A 5142-nucleotide genomic window follows, 5' to 3' on the forward strand; every position below is an offset into this window, starting at 1 on the left:
GTCTGAGAGTTTGAGGTTGCTGTGAGCTATAACATCATAGCACTCTACCAAGGGCAACAAAGTGAGACTCTGTCCCCCCTTCAAAAAAAATACATTTGCAACCAGGTATACAAAGTCAAACGTATAATCAAAATGCCATTTTATTTTTTTTTTTGAGATAGTCTCACTACGTTGACCTGGGTAGAGTATTGTGGTGTCACAGCTCACGACAACCTCAAACTCTTGGCTCAAGCGATTCTCTTGCCTTAGCCTCCCAAGTAGTTGGGACTACAGGCACCCGCCCCAATGCCTGGCTATATTTTTCTGGTTGCAGTTGTCATTGTTTAGCAGGCCTGGGCTGGGCTTGAATGTGCCACCTTCCGTGTATGTGGCCGGCGTCCTACTCACTGAGCTATGGCTGCCAAGCAGCCATTCTTAAATTATGTGCAATGCAGTCTAATATTTTATTTTCTGGGTTTAGACCCACTGGAAAACTCTAGTTGCAATGACCTTCTCTTGGTTTCTCAAGCACTTCATGCTTTTCACACCTCAGGCCCTTTGTTCTTGCTATTCTTTCTCATCTTGTACTCATCCCTGGATGGGCCATTTCTGGCTCTTCATATTTTTGCTTAAGTACCATATTCTCGCTAAAGCTTTCCTAGAACACCCAGCATAGTAGGTTCTCCCCTATTATTTCCTCTTACGAGTTTCTTTCATAGCACTTATCATAATTTATAACATTCTTTATTTACTTCTTGTTTTCCACCTCTCCACTAGAATGAAAACTCAATTCAGGGTCCTTTTTGGTCTGTTAATCAGTGTATCATCAATACTCAGAACAAGCCTGGCTCCTGGAAGGCATTCGAATAATTGCTGAGTGAAGAGATAGGAAAGCCACCTGAGCCATCTAAGAAAATTAGGTAGAATGGTAGTATTCTCCACAGTACCCAACTAAAGCTTCCACTTCTCTCTCAGCCTCTTACGAAGACACAGAGTAAATAGAAAGTGAGTTTATTTCTCCAATCTTTAAATTAACAAATTTTAAGGAAAGAAACAAATTATTAGAATAACGGGTGGAGTCATATGGATGATTTCTAGCCCCCTTAGATCAAAAGAAGAAAGGAAGGAGCATGAGAACAGAAAGGAGACAAGCCATCTGCGAAACTCGCTATTTGTTCTACAGTCAATATGAAAAGATATTCTTTGAAGCCACACACAAAAAAAATTAACTTGAAGTTGATTATGCTCATTGCTGAAGAAGCCAGTCCAGCTGAGCAGCAGAAAGCAATGACTTAAATATCCATACAGAAGGTTGAGGTCTCTGAACAAAGAGTCCCTTCTTCTAGTTCCTCTTGCTCTTTCCACCAAGGATGCAGCAATGTCACAGTAAATGTCTCTACTGCTTTATGATGAAAATATCCAAATATTATACTGATAGAGAACTCCTGGAGAGAAATGGGGTATATTCCCCCACCAAAGTAGCTGAATCTGGGGAAAGACGGTTTCCTTGTGTTTCTGGCATACAGGCAAGCTGAGACTGAAGTAAATTGGGCTATGCCAATCCGGATCATCCACTGGGCATAACAAGGTAGCTGTCTGTGTATGGGTTGGTAAGGCAGGAAGGACCAGATCTAGCAGAAAGTCAGGGGCTCGAGCGCTCCTCTAGTGTTGGGTCCACTTGATGCTCTTGAGGTCAATGCCATCTTGAACCATCTCCCAGAGAGGGCTGCCAAACAGAAGAGATTGTGGATGAGTAAGGGCTAAGACAGGCACCCAACATTGGCTCCAAGGCCCTGAACAATGACTTACCTTCTCTTGTCCTTGTCTCTCCTCTGCCTTTTACCCTGGTAGATACTAACAAAAGTGGCTTAACAAGTCTTTCCTAGCTAGCTGTAAGTTCTTATCAGCTCTAGTCTCTCCCAAACTGCCAACAAATAAACCTAAATAAATAGGCCCCCCAGGCTCAACTGCCATGGGGCCCTGAGGCAATGGGCATCAGTGGACACATTCTCCCTAGAGGAACCAACACCCTTGAGACCTATAAAAGCAGCAAGTTTCAGACTCTCTACTAATGCCCATCACTTATGATTCACTTTTTTTTTTTTTTTTGAGACAGAGCCTCAAGCTGTCCCCCTGGGTAGAGTGCCGTGGCATTACAGCTCACAGCAACCTCCAACTCCTGGGCTCAAGCGAGTCTCTCGCCTCGGCCTCCCAAGTAGCTGGGACCACAGGCACCCGCCACAACGCCCGGCTATTTTTTGGTTGCAGCCATCATTGTTGTTTGGCGGGTCTGGGCTGGGGATTCGAACCCGCCACCTTAGGTGTACGTGGCTGGCGCCTTAGCCGGTTGAGCTATAGGCACCGAGCCATGATCCACTTTTGAGCACTTGTTTCTGGGTTTTCTTCTAGTTCCCAGTTACGGCTAGAGCTTAGTCATAAATCATTTGGGTATGATGTGGTGCTCTAACCTAGTGCTTGCCAGCTTCATCTCCCCAGAGTTGAACTGTGCTACCCACATCCTTGGCTTGAATCCAAAAGAACCTCTTGGATTTTAGACCCAAGCATCTCATTTCACACAAGAGCTGCTGCTGAGAAATCTCTGCTAAAGTCTGATCGTCTTCAACATGGATGTCTTGGATAACATTCTCAGTCATCACTTCAGTGTGCTATGAATATGAAATTTTGTAGTTTTTTCCTTTTTCTTTCTGAGACAGAGTCTTACTATGCTGCCCTCGGTAGAGTGCCATGGCGTCACAGCTCACAGCAACCTTAAACTCTTGGGCTTAAGCGATTCTCTTGCCTCACCCTCCCAAGTAGGTGGGACTACAGGTGCCCACCACAACATCTGGCTGTTTTTTTGTTGCAGTTGTCATTGGTGTTTAGCAGGCCCAGGCCAGGCTCCAACCTACCAGCCTCAGTATATGTGGCTGGTGCCCTACTCACTGAGTCACAGGTGCCAAGCAAAAATTTTGTAGTTTGCACAAGGGAGGCCAAGGCGAGTAGACTGCCTGAGCTCATGGGTTCAAGACCAGCCTGAGCCAGAGTGATACCTCATCTCTAAAAAAATAGCCGAGGGTGTCAAAGTGAGGCTCTACCTCAAACAAAAAAAAGAAATTTTTTTTTTTTTGTAGACAGAGTCTTAGTTCATTGCCCTCGGTAGAGTTCCATGGCGTCACACAGCTCATAGCAACCTCCAACTCCTGGGCTCAAGCGATTCTCTTGCCTCCGCCTCCCAAGTAGCTGGGACTACAGGCGCCCGACAACGCCTAGCTATTTTTTGTTGCAATTTGGCAGGGGCCAGGTTTGAACCCGCTACCCTCGGTATATGGGGCCGGTGCCCTACTCACTGAGCCACAGGCACTGCCCCCAAAAAAGAAATTTTTTTTTGCAGTTTTTGGCCAGGGCCAGGTTAGAACCCACCACCTCCAGTATATGGGGTCAGCACCCTACTCCTTTGAGCCACAGGCACACCCTCCGCAATAATTTTCTTCTACTGAATCTTGACTTATCCCTCTCCTTTACACTATTCATTCACAGAATACTTTTCTAGGATTTTCCATGGCCCATTAACATAAGCCATCTCCTTCTTGTCCCTTCTATTTAGGGAAAGTCACTTATTAATATAGGCTCACAGAATATTGCTGTGGTAGCAGACTAATGGGACCAGATTGAATTCAATATGTAAAGGGTCAGAGGAATAGGGTTTAGATGCTAAACCCACACAGACAGAAAACTAAGGTTTGGCTTGGCACTGTAGCTCAGTGGTTGGGGGGCTGGCCACATGCACGGGCTGGTGGGTTTGAAACTGGCCCAGGCCTGCTAAACAATGACAACGGCAATAAAAAAAATAGCTGGGCATTATGGCGGGTGACTGTAGTCCCAGCTACTTGGGAAGCTGAGGCAAGAGAATTGCTTAAACCCATGAGTTAGAGGTGGCTGTGAGCTGTGACACCACAGCACTCTACCGAGGGTGACACAGTGAAATTCTGTCTCAAAAAAAAAGAAAAGAAAGAAAAGAAAATTTTGTGACAGGCTAGGCTCAGTGGCTCATGCCTAGCAGTGTTATCCTGACACTCTGGGAGGCTGAGGCAAATGGACTGTCTGAGCTCAGGAGTTCAAGACCAGCCTGAGCAAAGCACTGATTCTAAAAAAAATAGCCGGGCATTGTGGTGGGTACCTGTAGTCCCAGGTCAGGAGGCTGAGGCAAGAGAATCACTTGAACCCAAGAGTTTGAGATTGCTGTGAGCTATGACACCTCAGCAATCTACTGAGGGTGACAAAGGGAGACTGTCTCAAAGGAAAAAAAAAAAGCTGGGCTCACACGTGTAATACTAACACTCTGGGAAGCCAAGGTGGGTGGACTGCTTAAGCTCAGGAGTTCAAGACTAGTGTAAGGAAAAGCAAGACCCCATCTCTACTAAAAATAAAAAAACTAACCTGGCATCATGGCATACACCTTAAGTCCCAGCTACTTGGGAGGCTCAGACAAGAGAACTGCTTAAACCCAGAGGTTAGAGATTTCTGTGAGCTGTGATAATTTATACTCTATCCGGGGCAACAGAATGAGACTCTTTAAAAAAAAAAAAAAGCCCTTATATACTTTCTCCCAAGGAAAATGAACAATTGTACAACATTTAGCATATAATTTCAAGGGTATGATGTATTTCCTCAAGTCTGGCCACAGGATCCAAATTAAGAATCTCTATCTTGGGCAGCACCTGTAGCTCAGTGAGTGGGGCACCGGCCCCATATACAAAGGGCAGTGGGTTTGAACCCGGCTCTGGCCAAACTGTAACAAAAAATAGCTGGGGTGCAATGCCTGTAGTTCAAAGGAGTAGGGCGCCAGCCCCATATGCCGGAGGTGGTGGGCTCAAACCCAGCCCCGGCCAAAAACTAACAAAACAAAACAAAACAAAACAAACAAACAAAAAATAGCTGGGCGTTGTGGCAGGTGCCTGTAGTCCCACCTACTTGGGAGGCTGAGGCAAGAGAATCACCTTAGCCCAGGAGCTGGAGGTTGCCATGAGCTGTGATGCCACAGCACTCTACCGAGGGAGATAAAGTGAGACTCCATCTCTAAAAAAAAGAGACAAAATGGTAAGTGCTGCTGAGGACATGGAGAAATCAGGACCCATGTTGCTGGTGGGCATGTAAAATGACATA

The 5142-nt window shown here is 45.7% G+C and overlaps 1 protein-coding gene across 1 annotated transcript in view; it reads right to left on the bottom strand.

Moving 5' to 3' along the window:
• Positions 1-973: 973 nt before the first annotated feature.
• NFS1 (NFS1, cysteine desulfurase) overlaps positions 974-5142 on the bottom strand; it is a 36384-nt gene continuing 32215 nt past the window's right edge. The window contains exons 12-14 of the mRNA XM_023512261.1: positions 3316-3318; positions 1986-1992; positions 974-1739 (exon numbers count right to left, since the gene is read on the bottom strand). Coding sequence (XP_023368029.1) covers positions 1642-1739; positions 1986-1992; positions 3316-3318 — 108 coding nt within the window. The 3' untranslated portion in view covers positions 974-1641. The remainder of the gene's footprint in view (positions 1740-1985; positions 1993-3315; positions 3319-5142) is intronic.

The sequence above is a fragment of the Otolemur garnettii genome, unplaced genomic scaffold (genome assembly GCF_000181295.1).
Source record: "Otolemur garnettii isolate 467f Iridium unplaced genomic scaffold, OtoGar3 scaffold00025, whole genome shotgun sequence".
NCBI lineage: Eukaryota > Metazoa > Chordata > Mammalia > Primates > Galagidae > Otolemur > Otolemur garnettii.